The sequence below is a fragment of the Tympanuchus pallidicinctus genome, unplaced genomic scaffold (genome assembly GCF_026119805.1).
Source record: "Tympanuchus pallidicinctus isolate F22 unplaced genomic scaffold, pur_lepc_1.0 scaffold13, whole genome shotgun sequence".
Classification (NCBI taxonomy): Eukaryota; Metazoa; Chordata; class Aves; order Galliformes; family Phasianidae; genus Tympanuchus; species Tympanuchus pallidicinctus.
This window is the reverse complement of record NW_026294648.1, coordinates 15503907-15531737: the sequence shown is the minus strand read 5'-3', so window position 1 is coordinate 15531737 and position 27831 is coordinate 15503907. Positions and strand designations below refer to the sequence as shown.

Sequence of the window (27831 nt, the reverse complement as noted above, 5' to 3'; positions counted from 1 at the left end):
TTCTGGGAGTGCTGTGAGCCCGTGCCCACAGCACAGCTGCCAGCAGCAGAGGCTGCACACAAGGACACCCGCAGCGTCACTCCTGCCTGTCCCTAATGTCCCTTCAGGGCCCACTGACTGTTGCAGAAGCACTGCTGGCATGCACGTGGCTCCCCATAGAAACAAATCCATGTGCTGAGCAGAACGAAGGCTTCAGAGCTGCGTCGCAGTGATGATATGTATATATAAACACAATTACAAGGAGCATCTGGGAGGAAGCCCACTGCAGCTTCCATCACGGCTGTGACAAACCACAAGAAAACCATGGAAAGAAAGCATGTAGAGGAGAATATCCGCCCTCACATCCCCACAAAGCCCTGCCTGCTCTCCTGCCCTGCCTTCTGCTCTCTAACAAGGTGTTGCATTTCCTTGCTGCAGACTTCCTGCAGAAGGCTGTTCCTGGGGGACAGGGGTTCCAGGTGCACTTTCACCTTGCACAGCTCTCACAGCTGCGGTGATGGCACTCAGCTTTGCTGTGCCAGGCTCCTACACCTTATTCCTGTGGCTGTGCTACTGCAAAAGCTCTGCAAAACCCAACCCCACGCAGGCAGCAGTTGCTTTGAATTGGTCATTGTTGGATATCAATCCCACATGTGATAGATACCAGAGTGCCACACCTTGAACAAAACTCCTTCTGGCAGCTGGGCACAGACCTCAGCTCTCCTTTCCAGTGATGGCTGTAGCAAAGAGATGCCAAGAGGTGGAACAAAAAAGCCATCTCATGTCACGGTGACGCTGACAGATGCGATGGCACGGGGCTGCACATGACATTGTGATTTTTTATTAATAAATCTGCACTGCAGAACTGAGTTAGGAAAAGAAGAAATGCCTTAGTGCATGGGGAAGGCAGCTTTGTTGTTTGGGCTTGCAAGAGAAGTCATGTCACACTGAAGGCAAAAACACCAGAGGGCAACAAGGGCGGTGGGTAACCAGGCACAAGCAGCAGACAAGATCACAAAACATTGGATATTGAGGCTCTGCAATGAGCTGCATTGTACCTGTGCCCCTCTCCTACACAGCTACTCCTCAGGGGAAGGCATGGCTGTGCAAGCAGCCGGGCAGCACTGCATGAGGAACACACTGGCCCCCAGGCTCATTGCTGTGCTGTCTGGGGAGGGAAGCAGAGCCCCAGAGTGGGCAGCAGCAGGGCAAGAGTCCGCAGCCACGCACTGCATGTCAGCGTCTGAAGGATGAGTGAAAGTTGTTGCTCTTTGGCTAATTGCTCCAGACATTTGGGTTTTGCTTTCACATGCTCTCTTCGCTTTTTATTTTCTTCCTTTAATTAACTGTGAACCCCATCATGACTGTCAAACAGGGATCTGCGGAATGGAGACTTGTGGGAAGGCAGTGATTTATGGCTCTCTGGAAATGAAGTGGCATTTCTGAAGAAACCCCACCCAGGCCTGGCAAATACCACGGCTGTGGGATGACTCACTGCCTGCTGGCACTGCTGCTCCCCACGGCTGGAGCCTGCAGCCAGCCTGGGCACACACATGGCAGAGACCCAGCCCTGGCTCTGCAGTGACACTAATTTCCACCTGAGAGTTCCTGCTGTTCCATCCTACTGCCAGGAGAGGTTGAGGTGGGAATAGCAGTGTCATAGGGCTGGATTGAGCTGTGAGCAGAGCTGAATCATAGAATCATAGAATCACCAAGGTTGGAAAAGACCTAAAAGATCATCCAGTCCAACCGTTCACCTATTCCCAACAGCTCCCACTAAGCCATGTCCCTCAACACAATATCCAGTCTTTCCTTGAACAACCCCAGGCTCAGTGACTCCACCACCTCCCTGGGCATCCATTCCAGTGCCTGACCACCCTTTCTGAAAAGTAATACTTCCTAAGTGTGTTGGCACAGCCCAGCGAGGGCTGAGAACCTCCTTGCATCCACCAGCTCTCAATCACCAGAACACAGACAGCAGCCCTGGGGAGCAGCCCCTGCGCTCTGCTACACCATGAGAGCACATGGGTGGGATGTGACCTTGAGGAGGCTCTTGCACAATCCTCCATGTGCTGCAGGATTGCTGAAGAAGCCAGTGCCCCCTGAGCACCTGCCACACAGGGGGAGAAAGCAGTTCAGCCGTTTGCAGGTATGCTAAAAAAATAGAGAGAGACAAAGGCATTACCACTTGGTGAAGATGGCCACTGCCTGCTCCCTCACATTAATGTACTGAAAAAAGTCCCTTTGAATGGCTGCATTCCCATCGGCTGCACAAAGCAAGCCCCTGCCCGGCTCGTGGAGCCTCCCCAAAGACCCACAGGCTGCCATACACCTGTATGCCTCATCCCAAGGCTGTTCTGCCCCCAAGGCTCTGTGCTGCAGCCCCTTCCACACCCCACAGAGCAGTGCGGATGCAGTGCCCCAAGTCTCAAGGATGAACCAGCTGGGCTGCTCTTCCCCTGCTGTTTTTCCATAGCTCCTCATCCAATAGCTGCTGTAATAAAAAAGGCAAATCAGAAAACAGTGTGCTCTGTTGGTGTGTTGTAAACCAGGAGAACAGCTGCTGCTCCTCGGCTGAGCAGGAAATGTCGGTATGAGAGCCATAAAAGCAGAGCTCCTACTTTCAGTTGCTGCATCGTGCTGCAGAGCAGCTCCTGCCTCAACGCCTTTTTTCATAACTAAACCCACTGTGGCAGTGGGGAACAACACACAGAAAACTGCTCTGGCTCTCAACACTGAGCTGTGGCTTTGGAGAGCCTGAAATGCATCCAAGAAGGAGAAAAAATGGTTTCTCAATGGTACCCAGAGTGCAGGGAATCTCCAATGAGCACCATCCCTGGAGCATCCCTCTGGATTGCAGCACTGCCTCTGAGCGGGACCGGACTGGCTTACTGATGGGCTCAGAATATGGCTGATGCTGAAGAGGATCTTCCTTTTTCCAAAGAGATCCCCATTTCTTCCTCTGGCATCACTGGCCCACATACAAGCACATGTTGGGCTCCCTCAGAAGCAGACGGCTGCCCTAAAACCACCCCTTGCTGGGCAAAGCAACCTGTGTGCTCCCCACTGTATTGACGCACAGAGATGCTTTGTTGAAGCATTACTCAGCTAATATCTTTTTCCTGATTCACAAAAGGTGCACTAATCCCTGTGGGAGAACAGAAGGGGTGGGAAGGGTTGTGAAATGCCACACATTCCTGCTCCAACCCCCCGGTCCCTGAAATGCAGCCCTGTGCTCACCCAACTGGGTGAGCCCTGCAACAGCCACTGTGCCACGGTGCAGCTGGAGACCCTGCACGCCATTTCACTCCCAGGCAATTGCTGGAGCTCCTAACCTCATAGAATCACAAAATCCAACCCAAAAAGGGTTGGAAAAGTCCTCTAAGATCCCCAAATCCAACCCCAGCCCACCTCACCATGCCCATAACCACATCCTTCAGTGTCACATCCCCACAGTTCTGGAACACCTCCAGGGATGGTGACCCCACCACTTCCTGGGCAGCCCTGTGCCACTGCATTGCCACTCTTACAAAGATGAAATTTTACCTAATATCCAACCTGAACCTCCTCTGACACAACTTAGAGCCATTCCCTGCCACAGCTGGGAAGCAGGAGGAAATAAATAAATGGGAGATGTCTACTCTTTGCTGAGAATAATCGTGTTAGACAAGAGAAAACTTCCGTCCTGTTCTCTGTTTTATCAGTGGAACAGCCCTTGACAAGACCACTGCTCGGCTTTTCTTCTAATGCCGTTCAGAGGGAAATGTTTCTGCCTTACCAGAAGTGCTGCTTCCTCGCAGACAAAAAGGCAGCCCTTCCCCGCGCTGCAGCACAGACAACTCATCAAACTGCAACAAAGCTGCCCTTGTGCCGGAGCACAGCTCAGCAAACAGCCTGCGAGTGCTGCAATTCAGGCCTCACATATGCAGCACTGTGATGACTGTGGATAACCAGCACAGGCTGCGTTCCTACACCTCGGTGCTGCTCACACAGCTGCAAGCTGACACTGCAGAGAGAAAACCCAGGTACGTGGTGCAGCGGTGCTTTGACCTCCATGAGGCTGCAGCCTCATGTTACCATCACTTCCTAATGAGAGGGGCATGTGTGTTCCTTTGGAGAGCTGTGTGTGTTTCTGCCATCGCCCTTTGGCTGTGACACACAGCTGAGAGAACCCAGGACCGGGCTGGGGGGGGAGGAGGCAAAAATCAGTCCCAGTGCTTCATCATCAGACCCAAAGGTTTTAAGTGCATGCTGGGCACATGCAGCAGGGGCAGTCCATCCTGCTCAGCTGTATCAAAGCATTCCCTGCTGTCTGAGCACAGATAACTCGGAGCAGGGAGCTTGGACACGCTCAAAATGCAGCATTTTGGAAACAGAAAGCTTTTTCCCATCCGACAGTGACAAATATCCCTATAGCCCCTTCCAACAGAACTGCTGCCGCAGAGTCTCGTGCCACTCTACTTGGGCGCATTCCTGGCGTGCCAAAGGGAGCGGAGCGCAGGGCGCAGGGCTCGCTGCTGCTGCATTGGCTTTGCCGGGGCTCCCTCTAGCGTGCGCAGCCCGGAACGTGGCGAGATGCTCTCGTCCAAAGGATGGATTTGTTGCAACTCGAAATAGATCCACGTACCCGGGCACTTTGCTTGTATTTCCAGAGAAAACGCTGCTCCGGGAGAAAATCCATCATTTTTTGAGCTGGAAAATGGAACAACTGACGGCTGTGTGCTGCATGTTCACCATCCTGCAGCTGGGAACCGAAAATTCAGAGGTCAGAAAGATTCCTCTGTAACAGCAGCTCTGGCCTAATTTTCACCTATCACTTTTTCATTTATTCCTATCTTCCTCAGGGACTAATCTACGTATTATTATAATAAGGTTATTTTCTGAGTCTAATCTAAGAAAATAAATTAAAAAGGCTGAACTTTCCATTAGATCTCGGAGAGACGGCATTTCTCGGTCAAGGAGAGTGGAGACACTCAGGAATGTACGGGTGGCAAATCACAGTTATTAATGATGCATCTGCACACACACAGCCTCGTCAAGCTCAGGGAAGGGGCCTGAAACCTGTGTTAAGTAAATAGCTGCTTTGTTGGTCTAAGGAGTCACACAGCAAAGCAGCTCACATTTCCAAGAAGCCGTGGAGCAAAATAATGCAAAAGCTATTAAAATCCAGAGGAAGATAGATTGCATTATGTTGCCTAAATTAAAGCCTAAATTAGTACGGATGTAAACATTAAGGTCCCTTCTTTCCTCCAGTTCTGAATACTAAGCAGAACTTGGCCAGCAAATACAATAAATCTCTTCAACGAATGTTGTTGGCTTTTTTTCCCTGTCATTTTTTTTTTAATCTTTGCATATATTCTAAAGCCAAAGGCGTGACTATACTGGAGAGAGCCTTTGGGTAAATGAAGAGCAAGGAGCAGCTCCCACTCTGCACCCAGTGCTGGCAGCTGAAGGATGGAGACAGAGAGGGGCTCTGAGGGCAGAGAAGCCCAGCACTGCTGCCCAGAGCTGTGGGTGCCCCATATCTGCAGGTGCCCAAGGCCATAGATGGGACCTGGGCAGCCTGAGCTGTGGAGGCAGCCAGCCCATAGCAGGGGTGAGACTGGTGGGCTTTAGGTCCCCTCCAACCCAACTGTTCTATAGCTCCATTAAGGTTCATGTGTGAACCCTTCCCCTCTGTGCGAATCAGCAATGTAAAATTAATGATTTCTTTCATCTCTATCCTTGGCAGCTCGCTGGGGCTGCTTGTTTTACTGACAGCAATGATTCAGGAAGCTGGAAAACATTGTTCTTCATTTACAGTATTAACAGCTGAGTGTACAGACACAGAGATGGCAGTTATCCTCAAGGAAAGGCTGTTCTGCAGCCTGCAAAGGTGACAGGATGAGTCACCTTTACATTTTCACTTCTAATGTTGCCTCTGCAGCTTTGGGACAGAACAGCAGCGGGGTCAAACAGGCTCCTTTGGGGTTAGGATCAGGGCACAGTTCCAGCCTTTCTGGGGCAATTTGGGAGTTTGATGCTTCCATTACGGGTTTCCTCTCCCCCCATCTGTAACGCAATTCTCTGCTTATAGCAAATCAATGCGGCAATACCAGATAATGCCAGCCCTCCACCCTGAGATGGGAAAGAGAGAGAGATGAGCTTTGACAAACGCAGAGAGCCACAAATTGTGCTGCCTTAAAGAGGCATCAAAGTAATTTTCAGATCAATGTGATGCTTGACACAGAGCCGGCGCGACACCTTCCAGATGGGCAGCGACATCCCCACAGAGCCCGGGAGCAGTCACAGCTCACAGCAGCACTCTGTGCACTCGGGAGCCACGCAGCATTCTCTCAGCCATAAGGAAAAAAAAAAAGAAGAAGAAGAAAGGGAAAATATAAAGTGCATTGCAATGTTGTGTCCGGCTGGTGCGGGGCGGTGTGCACTGCAGCACTGAGTGCATCTCTATCGGTGCTCTCGTCAGTGTGAGGTTTGAGCTCACTCACCTGTGTCTTTTCTGCAGCAAACACCAACAGGGCCTCTGCCTGTTTCCCTGAGCACCACGGCTTGCAGCCATCCGCCCCTCTGCCCACCTTCATCTCTCCAAAACTGAGTCTCTTCAAAACTCTTCATCTGAGTTGAGAAAGATCCAACCGTTCTGGGAAAGGACTCAGCGATGACTTGAGCCATTTGCCTGAAAGGAGCCAAAGGAGTTAAACAGGGGCCCAGAGCCTCTGCTGCTCCCCTGCTCCACGGAGAATGAGGAGGTGGGCACTTTGGCTGCGTATCACAGTCCCATCAGGATCTGTCTGTGGTCCCACACAGCTGTGCCGTGCCCCGGTTGGTTCCCATCCTGGGGAGGACAACAACCTCCCCAAGTTGGAAATAGAGCTACAGAGCTGCCCGTGGCACATCTGTGTGCGCAGGTCTGAGAGAGATTTATGATTCTTCACTGCTGTTGCCATTCCTTATGCCTAAAATGGGCAGCGTTTCAGACATTCTTCTACTGAATGAAAATAATATGTCCATAAAATCCTCTGAGGATGACATCAAATGGGGCGATGCCAGCAGCAAACGCACTGTCCAGAGCAGCAGCAGCAGCAGGAGCAGCACAGGTCATCTTCACGGTGTGACTGCACCAACAGTGCTGGGAACGGGGAAAGGGAGATTCTGACATCAGCCTTCAACCCAAAACAGATCTCAGGAAAAGGCAAAAAGGCACCAGTGATGTAGGTTTGTCCCTGCCCCATTATGGGATGTGACCTGGTGGTGTGCATAGCAGGCAGGGCACACGGAGTGGTGCTCAGCTCTGCAGGGTTGTTGCCTCCTCCTGCAGCAGAGCAACCCCTGCTGCCATGACCTGTGCTGGCACTGCCCTGCGACAGCAAAGCTGCGTTGATGCTGTGTTTGTACAAGAGGACGGCTATGCAGGAGGTCGGGATGAGCTGAGATGAGCCTGGAGCCCCATGCTGAGCCTCAGAACCCTGTGCACAGCACAACACAGAGCTGCACCTCCCCGGGGTGCAGGATCTGGTCTGCACCCTGTGCTGCTTCAAAGAGGTTTGGCTTCAGAGGACGCAGAGAGCTGAGGGTGCTGCGACCATTCCAGCTGCTTTATCCTTTAGTAATTAGGCAGGCATTGTCTGGCTTCGAGATTAATCCCACTTTTAATTATTTTGAAACTGCGTGAGATTTCCCAGGCATTAAAGATTATGTACACGCTTGCTGATTCCATGGCAATTATTCTAATGTAATGATGTCTATTAATACGCTTCCCAGCTTGCCATGCCCAGAGGGAAAATTCCCAGTTTTCCCCTCCAGATCACACATCTCCTGCATGGTTTAGGACCATCCACCTACCTGTTCAGAGCGCCTGAATGCTGGACTCCAAGATCCCAATTCAGATATTCTATGTTTGAATTCTATACTTGCTTTCTGTGCAAGTAACAGCACAGAGGTGCAGCTATGGCACAGCATCACGTTACAGGATGGAGAGCAAAAGGAAATGAAAAGCCATTCTGAAATCTCCTTTTGTTTGCTCTAAACATCCCTTGAACGCATCCTTACTGCAGCTCTCATCAATTCTAAACTTCATTACCAGAAATCTTGTTACTCACTGACAGAATGGATCTTGTGCTGCTGGTCCCCAAATCCATGCTGTGGGGCTCACCACTGCTCACAGACATCCTCACAAGACTTTATTTGCAGTCCTGTGAGGGAAATGTGAGTTCAGAGAGTCGAGCTTTCATATTTTGAAAGTGAGCACTCAGTCCTCACCATACACGCTTTGCTTTGCATGCATTTTGTTGCAGCATTTCATTGCTCATAGTACGCACAGACATCAAACTTCACCTGTCTGTCCCACAGCACCATGCAGAGCTGTGCTGCACACAAAGCTCCTGAGCAGAGCCCACAGGTCAAAGCTCTCAAAGCTTTGAGCCAAATTTGGTCTGAACTCATCACTCGGGTCCCTGGAGATGGCTGAGCAGTGGTGCTAGCATTGAGGCAACGAGGTTGATTCTGAACTCAAGAAATGGATTAAGAGAGACGATGCTTTCTCCTGATGAAGCTGCTGGAACGGGGGAAGCACTTGAGGAAACACAGAGCTGAGTTCCACAGGGCAGTTTGGGTGCTGTGCCACAAGGGAGGAGAAGCAAGGAGCTCAGCAGAGAAGGGGCACTGACTGCAAGGAGAAGGTTGATATCCATCACCCACTTGGAAGTGGTCCTTGGCAGTTCGGGTCCATGCATGGCCAAGCCAGGCTCCTGCAGTTCCCGCATGGTTCTGCCTGCAGTTGGATGGATGCATTGCTTTTCTTCTCATTTTCTTGGTGATTTCGTGATCTGCTGCACTGCGTCCTTCAGGTCCTGTTCATGTCCCATCAGTTTTGGTAACCCGAACATTTCAGGGGTTAGATGAAATAGGAAACCAGTTCACTTTTACTCAGAAAAGACTGGAATCAAGTACATGTTATGCTGTGCTAAAATACACAGCGATGTTGTATGAAAAGATTGCAAAGTTCACTGACATCCATCAGCAGGGCCCAACAACCCCTGTGTTGAATCACAGAGTCATTAAGTTTGGAGAAGACCTCTAAGATCATCCAGTCCAACCCCCATGCCCATAACCACGTCCCTCAGATGCCCACGGCTCTGGAACACCCGAAGGGTCGGTGCACCCACTGCTCCCTGTGCAGCTGTGCTGCTGCAGCACCACTCCTCCTGCACAGATCAGTGGCAGAAGTCTTTAAATCAGCAGAAAGCACCGCTTGTTCTCCTGAGCAGCTCAGAAAAGCAGTAAAAACTGAACCTATCACTGAAGCAGAGAGAGTTCAGCCCTCAGAGGCTGCAGTTCAGACACACTTCAGAAAAGCCACGATTATAAATTCACATATTTGCCTGTCAACAGCTATTGCATTTGTGTCAAGATCAGCGTTCGCTGTGAACCGCACCGTTCCCAGCACATCTTCAGATAAGGAAATAATCACAGGGAAATCAGAAGACTGCTGTTAAGTTTTATTTATCGGTTCTATTGTTCAATTACACAATCAAAGTCAGTGGATTGTAAATCTACACGGTAAGACAGCATCTACAGTGGGAATCAGCAGAATTTGATATGATTATGACAAAACGGTATCCTTATATTGGTACATCCTCTATATACAACTGACAGTATACACAAAGGAAATGCAACTAGTCGCTGTAAACCATGCACACCACAGCAGGATAACAAAATGCACCTTCTGCAATGGGCCCTCAGCTCGCCCCCGGTTCAGCCCCGTTTACAGCAGCGCCTTTCATTTTAAAGAGCGACTTATTTCCCCCCTGCCAAAACCAAAATCCAGCCGAGACTTCATACTGGCAACCGTGGTTCTCATTAAAACAATAACAATTAAAAACCAAACACAAAGAACTGCTGTATGCGACGCGGCGCTCTTTTCCCCGCTGCTGCTGCAGGGTTGGGCTGTGCCCAGGCTGTGGCATGGCACGGAGCACAGAGCTGGGCCACGTTCCTACAGCCTCTGTCCTCACTCTGTGCCCCTCTTTGCTCACCTACTGTTACAGGAGAAAGTGCAAGAGAGCCGAGAAGCACGGCGCACACCGGGGCTGAGATGGTGCGAAGCTCGAGAGCGCCGCAGCCCACGTGCAGAGCCTGCGACCGCGCTGACTCCAGGACCAAAGTCTCACAGAGGTGGGTTTCTTTTTTTGTTTTGTTGGCTTGTTTTTTTTGCATAGAGATTACAGGAGCCCCTCACCTCCTGCTCCAGCAGTGCCCGCGTCCCGCCTTGCCATCCCGTGCAGCTATGGCTGTGGAATACTTCTTCCCATCGTTCCAGTCATCGCTAACCTGTCGGCACTAAGAAGGGCTCGAGAGCGTAGAAAAAAAAGCCCTATTTTTACACTGTGTAGCAAAGATTTACTGGAAGTAAATCCTAATTCAAGTTTAAATCTACTTCTTCAGTCGAGCGATTCTCTTTATAATATTGCTGGGATTAGAGAGCTTTATGACTTCTTATAGGCGCCATACAAAGAGCCGCAACACGATCTCATCTAGTTTATATCACCAATTATTAAAGAATGATAAGCTCAGCATTATGTACTCTAATGGGTAAGAAGGACTTCCAGTCAGATACTGTCATAAGATTGTAATTTGGAAAAGGCTTTATGAAACACGAGGATGTAACTCCTCCAGAATGGCTAAAATCACAGCGCCCTGCAGGCTCTGGAAGCTGTGTCTTCAGTGTTGGCACTGAGCTCAGAACAGCGTGATTTGGGTTGTAAGTATGAGACAGACAGAGCTGAAGACTCTGAACAGTGGTAGGTAGAAAAAGTTTAAAATTTTTAATATTTATATAATGAGAGAAATTACTTCTATACCTTTTTGAAAGCCAATATTGTTCATAAAACCGGTCGGTATTGTTTCCCAGACCTTTAACGTTCCCTTCATTGTCCACTCATTAACTCAGTAAATACCATAATCAGTCGGTGCCCTTCGAAAGCCCATTAAAGAAAAGATAAAACCAAAAGGAAAAGGTTTGGCTCGTATACTGCATTGTGAGAGTATGCGAAATGCCCACTGTTAGGAAATGAGATTGCTTCCCAGATGGATTTCAGCAGAGCATCATAAACATATGCCAGCATCCCGTTTTGTATTCATAACTAATTTAAGGATTTTGTTTGTTTTAAATGAACGTCCAAGCAACCATTTCCGATGAGCTTCCTTGGCTCCCGTATCCCATAAATAATCCAACCAACCTAAAAAGGACAACTTAATTACACACTAGGATTAAGTGTTCCACGTACAGTACGACATTTACTGCAAAGGCAACTGCAAAGGCAACGTTTTCACTTCTTTTTGCTTCCAGAAGCATCTTCCATCTGGACCACTGCCGCCTCCCACGTGGGCGCTGGGTTCCTCTTTGCTTTCGGTGTCCTGAGAGCGTTCCCCTACCGCCACCGCTCCACGTTCCCCAGATAGTCCGTGCTGGAGCTGTTCTCTCCCTGCTCCCGCAGGTGCGCCTGCTTTGCCCGCAGGATCTTGCGCTGCTCCTGGCGTTTCCGCCGCGCCTCCTGGTGCTCCTTCTGCCTCATGTACTGGTAGCGCTGCAAAAAGAGGTCTTTTGCATAATCGTACAATTCCATGTCTAAAAAATTGAGGGCCTCGATGCGCTGCTGAGTCTGCTCGTCTATCTCCACGCTGGAGGCCCTTGTGCTATTGTACTGCGTGAACGGCGAGATGAAGTTCATGTTAAAAGTCTTCTCAAAGAGATACTGAGTCTTCCTTTGAAATTCGGTAAGGCCGAAGAAGGCCATGCGTTTCAGGTTCTCCTTGGCACTGTCCAGCAGAACCTTGTTTCTCTGCTCCTCCGGCATGACCGACAGGTTGTAGCATCCCACCAGGCTGAGGTCGGACAACATGCGGACCTGGCGGTTGTTGGCGAGGTTGTAGGGGCAGTCCATGAACTCCTGCAGGGAGCAGCCCGACCAGTCGTCCCCCGTGTAGCAGCTGGGCAGCTCCTCGGTGGTCGGCGAACGCCCGTCACAGACGTGCAGGGATGCCTTCCACGTGGCTCCTCGCTGCACGTGCCGCCATTCGCTCAGGTACCGCGAGACGGGGTCACGCAGGATGGTGATGTAGTAGAAATTCCTGCAGAGGGGAGAGAGGCAGAGCGGTGAGTTCTGTGCTTCTCGAGCACAAGTGAACACCCAAAATCGACAGAAACTCGGGGCAATCTGCCCAAGGGAGGTGATGGAGTCACCGTTCCTGAAGGTGGTCAAGAACAGTGGAAATGTGGCACTGAGGGACGCTGTGGGTATGGCGGGGGTGGGCTGGGGTTGGACTTGGGGATCTTGGAGATCTTTTCCAACCTGACCACTAGAGAAGTGAAGGGAACCCCAGATTTCCCTGTGAGGCTGTCCACGTGGCAACAGGCCCATGCTGGGTGCTTCAGGAGATGACCTCGATAGGAGAAGCGGAAATGGTTTCAAACTAAAAGTTGGGAGACTTGGACTGGACATAAAGAAGAAGTTTTTTACAATGTGGGTGATGAGGCAGTGGCACAGGTTGCCCAGAGAACTGGTGGGAGCCCTGTGAACACCCAAGGTCAGGCTGGATGAGGCTCTGAGCACTGATGGAGCTGTGGGTGCCTCTGCTCAGTGCAGAGAGTTGGACCAGATGGCCTTTCAGGGTCCCTTCAAACAATTCCATGATACAACGACCTCAGAAGCACTGCCAATATAGCTCCTATGGTGGAAGCCCCAGGCCATGCAGGGCACTGGTTCTGGCCATTCCATGGCCACTCCACACCACTCACACCTCCAGGAGAGCAAGCTCAGGCTGCTCCCCAGTTACACGGGAGCTTCACGTGACAACAAGCTGTGGTTTCATGACCAGTTTATGTTGTCTGCAAAATGCTGCTTGTTTGATGTTTGTGATGGGCTGCTGCACAACCCTTACAGCAGTGCTACATCAGCAAGGAGGGCATTTCCTACAGGACATTTCCTTTCTCAAGCCAGATAAATGATGTGCCTGCAGATACCCCAACCTCCTTACAATGACACGCAGAAAAACCCCAGGCAAATCCCAATGCATCCACCTGCTTTCATCTGATACAAAGACAAGAGAGGAAAGATAAGTGAATAACAGGAAATTAAATATGCTGCAGCATTTTGTAACAGAAATGCCCAAGGGAAGTGGTGGCTTTTGTTTGGTGCACGGCGGCACACGGGGAACTTGTATGCATTGCTGTGATATGGGAGACCCCACCAGGATAAGGGCAAATTGCTTAATTAAACTGAATTAGAGTGGCTCAATAAACAACTGCCCTGCCTGGGAAGCCCACTCCTCCAGGACAGGGATGCCAAACACAGTGATGGCCGTGTCCTCAGTGCTGTGGAAATGTGAAGTGTTGGTTTGCTCTCTGAGTGACATCACAAGCGGCCACCCTGCAGCTCAGCCTCTGATCCGCGCCGTTTCCTTCAGCAGAAAAGCCACTAGATGTCAATGTTTTACAGAAAATTGTCTCTTGGATGGACTCGAAAGTGAATCACAGGCACCGAACGCATGCAAGAGCACGAGGAAAAAGGAAAAGCAGAGAGTCACCGTTCCTCTTCCCATCTAGGGCACTGAGCTTATAAATAAAGGAGGAAGCACAATAAACTCACCAAACCAAATAAAGCCAAGAAGCCCAGGAAGGCATCAGTGGCTGGTCATGGTGGCACCTGCTGTCTGGAGGGCGAGGACACAGCCATTAGCACAGCCATGTGCCTGTGGGCTCACCTGGCTCCCAGAGCTTTGACTGGGGATGTAAACACACCAGATGAGCCAAAGCCTCAGCCCATGGCCCAGAAGAAAGTACTTCTGGTCCAAAAGTGCCATTGCAAAGAGTGGGGACACAGGGGAAAGGCAAACCCAAACCCCTTCTTTAACACCTGCCAGGACTTCTCACCACTGGACCCAGTTTGTTGGACCCTGCACTAAAATAATGCCTCGATTCTTAAGCAAGGATAAATTGGTGCCATAGCTGAGGCATGCCCTTTGTGTAACACACAGCAACAAACTGCAAAAAAAGAGGCCACAGCAAAGCTCTGCTCACCCCTCTGTACAAAGATCGTGCTTCTGGATGGAGCCACGGGGTGCTGCTGGCAGAGTGAGGTGGCCACAAACCCATGCTCTGAGGTCATCACAGCAATTGATGGAGAGTTCATGCACAAAGGGAAACAAATCCTGAGCCAAGATTGATGTACCGAGCATCTTATCATAGCTCCTATTCCTCAACTTCTCTCCTTTTGTGCTCTTTGGTCATGGGCAGTGACAAAGTGCCCCACTTGGCTGCTGCTGTAAAAATAAAATGTGTATGTTGGTGGAAAAAACCGTGCTGTAATGGAGCACCGTCACTCTGGGGGGCTGACGGCCTCAGCCAGGCAAGTCTCTCCATCAGGAGCTGTCAGAGAAGTCAGAGGAGAGCAGCTGAAGGCAGCTGCACAGTGCTGCTCACTTGGCTCTGCAGAGAGGTGGCAGTGGCTGGGCTCCCTGCAGCACCATGTGCTTATGGGATGCCCCACACAGGGCTCCTGCCTTGCATGGGCTGAGCACAGCATCCTCGAGAAGGTCAGGGCTGTACTTTTTCCTTGTGCCACACTCCCACTTTTCCCAGCTGAATCCCACTTTCAAGACACGGGGTCAATCTCAGATGTTTTGAGCATTTCTCCTCTTCTTCAGTTTCGCCGTTAAAGTTCTACTGGAAGAAGCAGCGTCCCTTTTGGGAACACCGGCTTTTGGGTCAGCCCCAAGCCACGCTCATCCAAGTTTGAAATCACAGCAGATCCCGAAAAGCAGCTCTACCGCTGTGAACTTATCTGAACTGAGCTTCAAATAGTCCTGAAAGCTTTAATGTGTCACCAAGCCAGGGCTGGATTTGGCCATCAGCGCCCAGAGCATCCTCCTGCTGCAGCTGGGAAGCAGATTCAAAGCCTGGCAATTATTTTTAGCTCTGTGCGTAACGGCTTGTTCCCTCTGCTGCCTTAACGAGGGGGTGTGGAGTTCCTGCCCATTCCTTGAAGCTCTTGCTTCAGAGCCCCAGACTGCAGGTAGAGCTCAGCCTTCGCTGCGCATCGCTCCTCTGCCTTACGGAGCTGTGCTCACTGCAAGCACAGCGTTCTAACGGAGTTGAGCTGGGTGCCCACACAGCACAGAACAAAAGCTGGCAGGCAACTCAGAAAGCAGGCTGGCCATCAGGAATCTGAGGTGTGTGACAGCCCTTTGCTCCCGGTACCCCCCTGCACACAGCTGTTTCCCAGCTCCACAGCTCCCTGTGCATTCAGCTGTCTGCTCCCTCAGGAAGATGGCTTTGTGTTCACAGCGGTGCATCTGTGCCACCCCTCCCACACCTCTGCTCAGCACAGGGGCTGAATAACAATTTTTTTTCCCCCAATCTAACGATTTTTTTTTTTTTTAAAGCTTCTTAAAACAACATAAAAAACAAAACAACAAACTGAAGCCAAACAGAGGAGGTGTGACAGCCTGGGGGGATGACAGCACTGACAAAGCCAGAGATCTGGGGAACTCACAGCTCCCTCACTACTGCTTTGCTGTGCCACGAGAGCCCTGGCAAACCCACCATGGCCTGAGCACAGCAGCTCTACCTATTATACTTGCTCCTGGGAAAGGAAAAGGATGACTTAACTCCAACAGAAAAGCTTGATCCCAGCAGACAGCACCTCCACAAGGACTACACCAAGCTTCAGCTCCGCTGGTGCCAAGCAGAGGGGTATCGATCCCCACTGGAGGACTGAGGCTGTTTAATTGCTGGTGGAGGCAGAGGAAGAGTGGAGGTCAGTGCTGGCAGCTGCCATGCCTTCAGCCTGGAAACCTGAGCCTGGCCCGATAGAGCTCTGAGCTGGGGGACTCGCAATGCAAGCTGAAAGCCAAGCATTCACTCAACATTACATCCATTAGCAGATGGGTCACGGGGGGAGGGACTGAGCAACCTTTTCCCATTTCCCTTAAGAAATGAGGCTGAAGCAAAAGGGGCTACAGGGAGGGAGAAACCTGCATCTACACACAGGGAGCAAACAACCTGGGGACAGCCCAATCTCCTGCTGTGGTGGAAGATAACACCATTTTGACACAAAGCCGAGGAAACAGAGCTGTGACTTCCAGGGGACATGCTGGGACAGCCCCACTCTCCCAACAAATCTAAGGCTACCCTAGAAATTTGCTCAAGCACATCAGTTTGCATCTAGGTCAGGCTCGTCCAGGTGGCAAGGGCGGTTGGACACACAGATGGGCTTGTGCAGTGAATGGGAGGCAATTCCACACGGGTGTCTCCGTGTTGGCTGGAGATGGGGGAGGAGGGGAAACTTGAGAACATTCCTCTTCTGGGAGATTGCTTCCCCAGAGAGGCCCATCTGGGGACTCTGTGGCTAACAGCAGAGTGTGCAACCCATTTACACTGCAGGTGAGGATGGACGTTCTGAAAGACATTCAGATGTGGCACTGAGGGACGTGGTTATTGGGCACGGCAGGGATGGGCTGATGGTTGGACTCAGTGATCTCAGTGGTGTTCTTCAACCTTAATGACTCTACCGAAGTTCCCTTTGAATAGGGCAGAGGGACAGACGAGATCTGCATTGTGTCCAGTGAGAAAGCAAATAAAATTGAAATCAAACCCTGCAGCAGGGATGCTGCATATGGTACTAACAGTGAAGGACTGAGATACTCAAAAAAGAGAAGCACTCGCGTGCTTGGTGACCCGGCCCCAGAAGCACACAATCAGAAGAAGTGACCAACAGCACATAGATGGCCGGCGTCCTCCCCACCGTCCCCATATGCTGCTCATACTCTTGAATTAAAGAACAGAGCTCATGGATCAGAGCACATTATTTTTGTCTTCTGAAGCAGAAGAGTTTGGGTTTCTTTTTCCTCTCCTGCAGCACATGGGATAAGAGGCATACAGCTCCCTTCCTCTGCACAGCTTCACAGCAGCTCCAAAGCCACCTGACCCCTGCATTGGTGGGTTTTAATTTTCAGTAGAAGGGGCACGAGGCCGGTGTGGGTCTCCCTCATCCATCCATCATCCCCAGCACGTCTCACAGAGAAGTCAAACTCAATTACACCAGGACGGGTGCCCAGCGCTCCTGGCTCCCACTAGGTGAGGTTAATTCCCATAAAGAGCTGCTCACAGAGAATTTGATTTGCTAATACCTCAAACTGCTCCTCAAAGAGAAGCACTGCTAATTTGAGGGAGGCAGGCATCTGTTCAGAGGTCGTCCAGAGAGAAGCAGAACGTTGATATATAACACTGCAACTCACACAGAGGCTTTACCACCTATGGACACAACTGTAAGGTAGGGGGAGAGCTGCAACTGAGTGTGCTTGGGAAGCCCCACCATTGGTAAACCACCAAAGGGAGCAGCTCTTCAGGTTGGGAGGTGCCCAGGCCGGATGCCCTGCAGCGGTGAGCCCAAAATATTTGCTAAGCTCACTCTCAACAGAGCATCGGCTCCAGATTGGCCCCAGATGCTTCACATCAGCGAGCTGGATGACAGCAGCAGCCAAAAAGCATCCCACAGTGCCTCCCTGTGCTCCCAGAGATGGCAGGGAAGGAGGAACAAACACCACTTTTCCCTGCAGCAGCAGACCTATACACATTGGGATTTCTATCCCTTTGCTCTGGTGTCAGCATGGCGCTGGAGAATCATAGCATGCATTAGCTCAGAACAAGGGCCTATGAGGAAAAGAGATAAGTATTTCAGAGCTGTGAATTAAAGCCTTTAGCAAATGTAAATTTACATTTCCTCTAAGTAATCATTATGTTTTCACTTCTATCAGCACCCAATGACTCACAGAGATGTTTTGTCTAGAAACACTAATGGTGGGGGTAGGAAGCCAGCAGCCTGCCCACGGTAACTGCCGCAGGAGGAAAGTGCCAAAGGAACCCATAAAAACGAGCTGGAAATTGCAAGAGTGGCAATTACACCAGCTCACCCATCGCCTGTGAAATTATCAAATGGGAAAGGCTCGCAGCATTCATCAAATGGGGAAGATTTGCAGCATTTTAGGGGCAGAGGAAGCCTGCGTCTTCATATCTTTCAGCTGAAGATGCGCGTTCATGTATGTGTGGGCATGGAACCCGCATGCTAATGTGCTGACAATCAGGCTTTAAATAAGTGAGAAATATGCAGCCTCACACAGGCCCGTGCCCCCAGGCACCCTCACGCACCAACCCATCGCCCACAGCACCTCCTGCGCAGGGGAGAGCTGCCCTGCAGATCTGCCAGAGCGCTATTAATTTCCTAATTACCTATATTATTAAGATCTCTGCAGGACACCCGAGCACGCAACTGATTCAGCAAGAACAGCAGCCCTCTTGTTTGTGCTTATAGATACATATCTCAGTGGTTGTTTGTGGACTCGGCCAACACAAGGTGAGTCGGCGGTGCGCCTGGCCCCAACCCCACTGCTCCACCCCATAGAAAAGGGGATGACGTGCCCACAAACACCCACCTCCCTCCACAACCAGCACTCCCCGCTCTCTCTTTGGGCTTGTTGCTGCAAAGCATGGCAGCCCTCCCATAAGGAGCTGGTGAACAACCACGGTATTTACTACTCTCCTCACCCTGTCTAAACGCCGTCGCAGGAATTGGTTTCTGCTTGTAACTGATATTCCTGTGGCGTGGCAGGCAGAGGTTTGCAAAGCCGACACTCCATAAGCGGTGGTTTACAGAGATGGAATAGTGGCAGTTTTTCATTTTCCAGAGTCCACTCACCCTTCCAAAAATCTTAATGCCTCATTGATTCATAATGCAGTACATAAAGATTTCATTTTTTCCTGCACACAGTGATATATTATGGAGGCAATCTATTTTGCTACTGAAAAGTTTGCTTAGCAGAAAAATTTGGAGTTTTGACATTCAGGAAATTACAGCCATCTGTAAAGCACGACTGATGTGCCAAGGCCAACATTTTCATTGCACCTACGGAGCCAGGATAATGATGCTAAATATTTATCATATTCTAAAAAAAAAAATTTTTTTTAATCCAGATTCTTGTGTATAAAAAGCATGCACTTTGTATGAATGAAAAAGGCTTTATCCTTGCACTTGTATGCATCTTCGCTACACCTTCAGTGTGCTACACCACGCTGTGACTTCCTAATGGCAGTAACACTCCTCGCAGCTCCTCCAGGTACAAAGCCAGGAGCCATGTGAGCAGTGATGGGCTGATGGTTGCCCTGTGTGAGCTCACTGTCTTTCCCAGCCTCAGTGGTTCTGTCAGTCTCTGCTTTACCACACCACTCCCCCCACGTTGGAGGGATCCCAGAGCTTTCGAGATCACCCACGTTAACTTCCAGAACTTCACATATCCCACAGCGGGGAATGAACTCCGGACAGGCATTCATCATGTACCTCAACCAATTCTCTTCAATCCATGCAGGAACGAGGTTTGGCTCCTGTGAGGAAACACACAGCTGCTGCTAATTCCATCTGCAGATACCAGCTATACACAGGTTACACCAGAGTGCTTTTAACAGCTGCACCAAGGACACGCACAGCGCAGTGAAGGCACGCGGATGCAACTCACACATTGCTTGTTGTAACTATCAGACAGATGGAACCCAAGGAAAACCTCTCTCAGCCTTTCTAAAATATAGTCCAAGGAAAGCATTTATTGAAAATGCATCTAAAATGTAATTAACGAGCTGGCACTAATATATTCTCTTTCCTACTGCTGGAAGGGATGAGGACGGACAACGTGCCTGCAGCTGCAGCTTGCTGCAGTTTTCATTTCGGCTTTCATTGATTTCATTTAGCGCCCTGAGACCAAATAATGAAGAAATCTGTATCAATGGAAAGCACCAAGTGTGCTCCTGTCCCACCAGGGCACTCCAGCAATATCGTGGAGTGGAAGGGGATTCTCCTTTAATTGAATTGGAAATGAGACACACATTAGCTAAGAAAACTTAATCAGCGCAATAATATTAAAATGGGCCACTCAGACAAACTATACTGATTAAGTCACTTGCAAACATTTCCTTACTCATCAGCGAGACTTGTGGCGTTAATGATTTAAACTCACTTTCCTACTCCAGGGAACAAAACTGTAATTTCGTAGGAGATGATTAGAGTGCTCTAAGCCTTCCCTCACACATCACAATGCAGTCTCCTGGCAAAAGCACAGAACCCGACCCTGCAAGGACACGTGCAGAGGCTCAGGAAGCCTGCACAGATGCCAGCACGTCATCAGCTCCTTTGATTTAAGCCAGGAGAGCCTAGAAGGCACCTCCCTTACTCGCTTGCTGCTGAAGCATTCCCAGCAGCTCCTCTGCTGCCTTCATCTCTAATTGTAACTCGCTGCACCGTAAAGCTGTGAGCTCTGTGTACCTCCCAGCACACTCGGATTTTAACAATCTCACTCACCCACAGTTCACATAACTGGATTTAAAATGTTTGGGAGATAGCAGAATGCATTTCTATTAAAGCTCTGCCAATGCATTTGTTGTGCCAGAGCTCAGCTGGGAGGGGTTTTATTTCAGCTGAGCAATCAAGGCTTTGCAGGTATTACAAGAAGAGCAGAGCACCCCGTTTCCCACATCCATTCGTTGCACCACATACACTCAGCTGAAGAGCACATCACTCAGCCTGAGCAGTGCTACACTTCTGCCTCTCCCACAGCCCTGACCCAACACTGGGATGTGTCCATCGTGCTCACAGGAGACCAGCATGCCAGGACTAAGCTGGCAGCCCTTCATCCCAGCTTTCCTGGTGGCTAGCAAGAGCACAGCTATCAGCTAAGACACATTGTGCACCTACGGATCTCAGCAGCTTCCTATATTGTTAATTAATCTATAGCATTACGATGTTCAACATCCTATTTCAGGACAGACAAAACCAAATCCCATTTTTGCTTCTTTTCAGTGCCATGAAGGAAGCTTCAGCCAAATGTCAGCTGCTCTGAGGTCACTGCAGAGAGGAGATGCAGCCACTAGGCCAGGCAAGACCAGGAGCCCCTCTCCCTTCTGTGCCAGCTGAAGGGTGACGAGCAGCATCACCATGCAAAAAGCACAGAGATGCACTGCCCACACACAGCACTGCTTGCTTCAGCTTTTGCCCAGCTCTCCCGCAATGACAACGACACAAAGATGGACCAAAGCCTGGCCTTTCTCTCCACATCCTCTTGCCGTGGTCCTCGAGCCGGCTGCACGCACCACCCCCAGCTTCACACTCACAGAGCTGACCAAAGGCTCTGCGCTCTGAGCCGGCTGGAGGAAAAGCCTTGCTTACGTTAGCTGGAAATCCTTACAAACGAACTGATCTCAGCTGAAGCCCAAGGTAAGCTACAGGCCTGCACAAAACCAGGAGAGGCACTGCCAGCCCCAGCGTGATACAGAACAAACCCTCAGCCAAGGAGCACCTGTATACGAAAAAGACTGGAAGCCTCCACTTGGGTGTCTCTCTCCAGGCTGCACGCAGCCCTGCTGGTGCTCAAGGGAAACAGATAAAGAGTGAAAAGAACAAAGCTCAGGAACTCCAGTTCTCCACTCTGAGGAGACAAGAAGCAAACCCAAGCACTGAATGAACACACTGAAACCACAACAAACCACAAACGCTCAGGGTTATTGGATGAGATTGATGAGCTTTCAAAAGGAGCTGCCAATGATCCCATCTCTCTGCCTCACTTCTCAAAATAAGAAACAAAAAAAGGCAAAATCCTCTCCTTAAGCAGCAGGAAATGGTTCAAAACAGCACTGCTCTACCTGTTAGCATCTTCCAAATGATTTTCATAAGACACAGCTCCACTCCTGCATGGATTATGCTGGCTAAAAATGTGTGTGACATTTTAATTATCAAGTACAAATGTTACTGCGAGCAAGCAATGAAACAGATGGTGTCCTGAATTTTACAGTACAGCCACATTTTCCAGCTCAAATTTCCAGTTCACCAATCAGTGAGCTTCAAGTCCTGCCTTTGCTGTGTTTCCCCCAAACATCTGAGCTGTTGTAACCAAAGACACTGGGAGCCCAGCTCTGGGAGCAGAAACACAACGCGAGTCATCCTCCTCCAGGATGATACACGACGTGTTTCCAACAAAGCACAAACACTGAGCATCCATACACCCCAAAAACATGGGGTGCGTGAAGTGAGAGAGCACCGTTGCCCTGGAAAAGAAGTACAGGGATAAAGGAATGACCATCCTACTCAAGAGGGAAAAGCAGTGACCTCGCTACTTCCATCTCAGTGAAGGGCTTCACCTGTTTAACTCGGTGAATCCTACCTGTGTCAGTGGCAGCCCCTCATACTGCCTTCTCTTCCCTTCTGTGTGCTCTGTCCAAAAGGGGAAGGGATGGGAATGGATGTGCGTTCCCTTGGCTCCTGCCAACGGAGAGTCTCACAGCTCTGGGGATCAGAAGGGAGCAAAGCCAAAAGCTTTTCCATTCCTCCTTACTGGTCTAAAAAATGGAACTTACTGCTCCCTGTGTAGGCTGCCCTTTTGTGTGTTTCTTTTTCCCTCTGCCATAAAAAAATAAAATACAAACAGAGAAACAAGCCACAGAGGAGCACAGCCACGAGTGCTATGCAACATGGGAAGGGACAAGGACCTGGAGCCCCTTCCAGCTGACCACAGCTCCACAGACATGTCCAGCTGTGCCTATGCATGACCCATAATGGACACAGCTGCAGACTACAGGAGACCCAGCTCAAGCTGGATCTGTCCTGTGGCTTGCACATGTCTTCTGCAAAGCCCTGAAGAGTTTACAGCCCCCTGGCAAACAGGAGGAGCTTGCTGTCCTGCTCAAGCATTGCACGAGGAGAGGGAGCTGTGTTTTTGGCTGTCATCGTGCTGTGTGGGCTATTTCCCCTGTCAGCCTGAGCTGCCCTCTCCAAAGGGGCTCTTCATTTAATAAGCTGTGGCAAAACTTCATCTCAGAGAGCTTTCCTGATACTCTGCACCATTCATCTTCACTACCACAAGCCTGAAACACTGAGGGGAGATGCTGCCCTGGCTTATGGCATCATTGCTGTAATTACCACAAAGAAACATCTCTGGGAAGGTGTCCCAGAAAATAACACGCTGAACATTTCCTTGCTTTGGAGCACAGGTGCCCTCCTGAGCACTTCTCCCCTGCAGAACAGGGAAGCCCACCTGGGCGTTTAGTTAGCAGGGTGGAAGGCAAAGCACCAGCCTTACTGCAGACCCTGGGAGCAGCCTGGTTTGCAGCAGACGTCTGCAGCAGGGTGGAGACGTGCATGGCAGCAGCATGGGTTCTGCTCTCAGCCACGCTGGCAGCTGGAGCGCTCAGATAAATAAACCTGGAAATTGACTGCTTCTGAGTGACAAAGGGCTCCCTGCTAGGTGTTCATCCCTGGAGGGGTTAATATAAAACAATCTGATTTCTTCCCCAAATTGCACAAAATCCAATAAGCGCCAGGCAGCGGTGTCTTCTCCCATTTAGAAGATTAAGAAACTCTGTCCTACCGACTTTATCGGAACAATTCATTCCCACAAAATTACGCTGGGTTTTGAACCTGAGGTTGACACACTCCATTCAAGCTGCAGGCTGAGCCATCCGCTGCGGTGCTGCATCACAGCTCTGCCAAGTGCCACCTGAGCCGGGTTTGCTGCCAAAGCACCTGAGCAGGGACAAGGATGAGAGCAGTGGGGGGGCAAGAGGCTCCCCCTGCCCCCAGCTGCCATGATGTGGTCCAGCAGCAGCACCTTCAGCCACATCCCAGCCATCCTGTTGTTAAACCAGCAGCAGCCACGTAACTCATTTTGACACACCGAGACGGGGCTTCTCTTGGCTTTATTTGAAACAAAATGACACTTTCTCTCGACACCGAAATGCATCCTCGTCTCATCGTATCAGCGGAGGAAGCATATTTTTCCTCTTTATGTGAAAGGTGATATTGGGTGCATCATGCATTGAAATCGTTTGCTGGCTCCCTCTCTCAACATAAATAAGGGAAAAGTAAGTCAGGGAAGATTGATTTTAAAGATGTATACATATGCATGCCGTTCTCTAACCCAGAACATTATTAAATTCTTTCATATATTCACGCCAAAGATTGTGCAAGTGGAGATGCTATCACTAGTACTCTCCCAGAGTGAGGATTAGGGAGCTTTCCTTCTACTGAAAGCAATGTGTTTAAACCACCTGTGCTCAGCCAAGCCGTCCTGAGCAGCAGTGTACCCTGACCAGAATCCCTCTGGGCTGCCCAGCAATGCCTGCAGGGAGCAGCAACCCAAGGAACCCAAGGCCAGGCTGAGCACGAGCTCTCTTACACCCATCAGAGCACTGAGTTTTCTGATGGCTATGAAATGCCTTCTAACCTCTGCAGCCTCCCCAGTACGCATAGCAGCAGCCCCATCCAGCAGAGCACAGCTGAACCCCACTGGGGCAGTGCTGCCCAACGGCAGATCGGGATTGCAAGCCATGCTACATCCAGCCAAACATCCAGCTTTATTTACGAGCAGTGTGACATCCTGCTCCCCAGACAGGCACATCCGCCACAACACTGCCCTCCTGCCTGCACAAACTGCAAGTTTGCAGCAATGTTGCACAATGACCTTAAAGATGCTATTCAGACAGCTCTGTGGTAACGGACACAAACACAAACCCCAGTCCTGCAGGACTTGCATAGCGGAATTTTTATCGCGCTTCTTAAAGATTAATAATTTAAGGCAAGTTGTAACTGTGCTAAGATTTAGTCTTATGTTTTCATCACGGCTTTATATTCTCATAAATATCCAACATTCCCAAGTATATAGAAACGTGAAATGGTATTCAAGAGGAAAAACTGCACCCAATATATCTTCCATTTATGGAATCGAATGTAAGATCACATTCAAAGCGCTGCATTTACTGTCTGATTTTGAATACATAAAACACATAGCCATTACAAATTCACCTTTCATTGCAAAGCTTTGTTCTAGCACTGACACAACTTACGGCCGGATCAGAGCCCTAAGAGCAACTCGGCCGTTTTTCTTCTCCTCCGCTCCCACAAACACGACTCAGGGAGACAGGTCGTGCTCTCTATCAAAGTTGCACTTGCCACACAGCAATACTGCAACACGTCCCATTATAGTTATGTCTGCAGAGACCGTGAGCACAGACTTGGCTGCAGGCACCTCCTAATGGAATTACATAATTGGAGGCATGTCATCTAAATCTGAACAAATTGGATTCTCTTGTCATGCACTATTGAATCAAAACGGAAGGAACACTCCACGCTGTTATCTACGGTAAACCAAAGGCGGCAAATCCGGCGTCACTAATATTTTGGTAATGTGATGTGTGTTAAAAATGGGGCGGGGGGAGGAGAAGAGAATGGGTTCACGTAGGGCACGCCAAAACCACGCTGCGTGCAAGAACAACCCATCCCTGTTTGGCTGGGGAGTCACATTAATGGCTCATAATGCCCGAGAGGAGAGAACAGCAGCAGAACCGTGCAGGGCTGGTGTCCTGGCGGAGCTGGGGAACGGAGATGGGGACCTCAAGGCTCTTCCATCACCTTTGTTCTGGGAAAAGCAACAGCCACTAAGGCATCTCCCCAGCCCTGGTCCTGCTGCTCCTTCCCCCCCAAACCCGCTGCTCAAATTAACATTCACATCCCCTGTGAGTTCTCCAGCCCTCGTAATTCGTAAGCGTGCCCTGCTTTACGTTTACAAGTACATGGACTTTCATTTGGAATTACTGAAGGAATCATAACTAGGGAGCGAGAGCTGAGCTTACCCAACTGTGCATTCAGGGCAGATTTTCACTGAGCACTCAGCTCGACCTCCAGCTCTGCACGTATGAGAGAACAGAGGCATTAATTACATTACCAGAATCACTAATCAGCTCACTGCATCTTTATATTTCATCAGCGAACCGCCGGTGCAAAATCAGAGCCTTTCTCTTCCTTTAATTTCTTCAATCCTCACTACAGTATTTCCATGCATGCACACAGAAGAAAAACACAAACACACGTTTAAAGAACACCGAAGCAGCACAGAAAAAGGCATTCTGATGCTATGTGGAATTCACAGCTGCCTCAACTGGAGGAGTCACACTGCTGTGCACCACTGGGGAGCCCTGAGGACAGAGCAGGGCACGGCACAGGGAGAAGCACAGGGCAGCATCCCACCAGCAGCCATCCCGATGGTAAGCAGGTCACTGCTCTGACAGCAGCAGGGGGTATCTGCAGTACAGCTCGCACACAGCTAGCACACTGCAGAAAAGCAATTTTTAGAATGACATCAGCACGCTGCACTTTAACTACAGAGGTATCAGCTGCTCTGCCCCCCACCTCCAGCACCGCCGCGCTGATGCAGCAGGTGTGCAACACGCCTGTTTCTATTTGGTGTGAGGGAGAAATGCTGTCACATCACCCAATACCACAAGTTGTGAGAGCACACAACAGGGGAGACGTGATGACTGCCCTACCCTCTGCCTGCAGCGCGCCCCCAGAGGAGCTGGCTCAGCACTCACCTTGTGCTGGCAGGGGCTCTGTGTGGGCATTGGGCATCCCCAACCATGCAGCCCTCTGGCAGCACTGCAGGTTGCCACGTGTGGAATCCTGGTCTGCAGATCTGTCAGTGAGTGCAACTGCTCACTGCTGGAAGGAGCCGCTCATCAAGGAAGCACATGAAGAGCATTATGGAACAGAAGGAGTGGTGAGGTACTGGAACAGACTGGTGCTGCAATCAGCCCTGGAGGTGCTCCAGAACCATGAGGATGTGGCTCTGAGGAATGTGGTGATGGGAACGGTGGGGTGGATTTGGGGACCTTATGAGTCTACTCCAACCTGAATGATGCTATGAAAGCAATGCGTACTGTGGAAATGGGTACTGATTTAAACGGCAGTTTCCCAGGGCAGGCAGAGGAGCAGTGACAGGAGGGCTGAGGCTCCACCTGGGACCGTCCCACCACTGCTTCTCAATGGCCACATCACTGCACTCAGATTTAGTGACGTTTCTAAATCTAAGTGAGGGAGAAGGGAAAGGAACCACCCCTCACTAGCACAGTACCTTGTGAGAGCTGCAGAATATTCCACCGACTCCTTGTTCTCTACTGCACCTTCTCCTCACTAAAAGGGTTACTTTGGATATTTGTGTGGAGCCAGGAGCTGGATTCAGTGATCCTTATGGGTCCCTTCCAAATCAGGATATCCTATGAGATGGTCTGCTTTTGGGTGGCCCTCTATGGAGCCAGGAGTTGGACTCAATGATCCCCTCCAATCCAGAGTATTTATTCCATGTTTCTATGGTTGCTTATTTGATTCAGCTTAAACAGAGCCAGGGCAAACACACAGGTTACAAACCTCCTTCATGCACTCAGCCCCCTTAATGTTAGCAATATCCGTTCATAATTAATATATTACAACTAATTAATATCACTAATTAATGAATCGGAACAAGGGCAGGGAGATAGGAGAACATTCCTTCTGATAGCTGTGAAATGCACTAATGGGAGCCAGTCAGGAGTCAGCTCTTCTCTTTGGGGAGTTTTGAACAGTTTGATTTTCAATCAGAAAAGCTCTAGTGAATATTCAAAGAATGAATTATAAGAATAGGATGAAGAAAAGCTATCAAGCATTTTGCATCTCTGCCTCTAAGAATAACGATGGGGGAACCTGTGCCATCCTGGCCGGGTGGGCAACCCAGCAGTGGAGTCACTGCAGGGGACCCCAGCCTGGGGATGGCTATGGGCAGTGCTGGGGTATGCATCGTTAACAGCCAGAGGGAACAATAAATTAGCACCTAATTAACAGGAGCGCTGGAGGCATCTGGGAAGTTGGACATGAAAGGCCAAGGTAAGCATTTGGGATGCAGAAAATACGTTCAGGACAAATATTTACTGGGTCAGTAGTTGCTTGCAAGGAA

At 50.0% G+C, this 27831-nt stretch overlaps 1 protein-coding gene across 1 annotated transcript in view; it reads right to left on the bottom strand.

The window, feature by feature from the left end:
* Nucleotides 1-9455: 9455 nt before the first annotated feature.
* The window catches only part of HS6ST2 (heparan sulfate 6-O-sulfotransferase 2), a 102180-nt gene continuing 83804 nt past the window's right edge, over nt 9456-27831 (bottom strand). Inside the window, exon 2 of the mRNA XM_052672904.1 lies at nt 9456-12108. Coding sequence (XP_052528864.1) covers nt 11409-12108 — 700 coding nt within the window. The 3' untranslated portion in view covers nt 9456-11408. The remainder of the gene's footprint in view (nt 12109-27831) is intronic.